Here is an 882-nt window from a genome sequence, read left to right on the forward strand (position 1 = left end):
TGGCTGGGTGATCTCGTCTCCAGTCCAAGGATTGCACCATGCCTGTTGTGGTCCCACCACGTTGATAAGCATTGGAGGTGGAGGCACAGGGCAAGGTGAAGGGCATTGTCCAGCCAGAGGCGGCCACGTACACATCTCCAGCATCCTCCTCCGGCACCCCCCCATGCTTCACAGGGGCCACTGCTGCCCCACAGCCGTGGTCACAGGGCTGGGAGGTCACAGGGCTGGGAGGTCACAGCCGTATGCCATGGTGCTTCTTGGTGCTCCAAAGGCCACGTTCAACCACACTGAGCCACAGAACGCTGCTGGAGAGCCCTGAGGAAACGCGACATTTCTCTACCAGCTTCGGCTTGCCCCTTACCATCACACCGCTGCCGGCTGCGGCGCAGCGGGTCTGCTCCTTGCGCTGGCTGTCCAGTGGGGAGAGCCCTCGGGAGGGAGAACGTGGCCTTCAGGAAAGGGAAGAAGAGCCACAGGAGTCCTTGAACTTGCCCCTGTGGGCGACCACCCGGCCTCACCGCTGGTAGAGGGTCATGATCCCCGCCCGGTGCAGGCTCCTCCACAGCGCTGCCTCCAGCATCATGTCGTGGTTGGCATAAAACACCAGCGGTTTCTTCTCCGGCTCGTAGTAGTGGTCTGAGAACTGCTCGTAGTTGGCAGTGATGAACCCGTAGGCACTGACCTGTGGGGGGGGAGGTGGGACAGGCAGACGAAGGACGGGGTCAGGGCTCCACCTTGGTGGACCATGCATCACCCCCGCTCCAGGGACAGGGGGTGGCACAGGCAGGACAGCCACCAGCATACGCTGGTCCCACCCAGCAGCCCTACAGCAGCCAGCCAGCCCCCAGCAGCCGAAGGGCGGATGGATGTGCTTGTCCCTGG

At 63.2% G+C, this 882-nt stretch overlaps 1 protein-coding gene across 1 annotated transcript in view; it reads right to left on the reverse strand.

Moving 5' to 3' along the window:
- Positions 1-514: 514 nt before the first annotated feature.
- Positions 515-882, reverse strand: part of ST6GALNAC2 (ST6 (alpha-N-acetyl-neuraminyl-2,3-beta-galactosyl-1,3)-N-acetylgalactosaminide alpha-2,6-sialyltransferase 2) — a gene marked incomplete at its 5' end in the record, with an annotated part of 2,064 nt that continues 1,696 nt past the window's right edge. Inside the window, one exon of the mRNA XM_010137757.1 lies at positions 515-682. Coding sequence (XP_010136059.1) covers positions 515-682 — 168 coding nt within the window. The remainder of the gene's footprint in view (positions 683-882) is intronic.

This window comes from Buceros rhinoceros, unplaced genomic scaffold (assembly GCF_000710305.1).
Source record: "Buceros rhinoceros silvestris isolate BGI_N320 unplaced genomic scaffold, ASM71030v1 scaffold31416, whole genome shotgun sequence".
Classification (NCBI taxonomy): Eukaryota; Metazoa; Chordata; class Aves; order Bucerotiformes; family Bucerotidae; genus Buceros; species Buceros rhinoceros.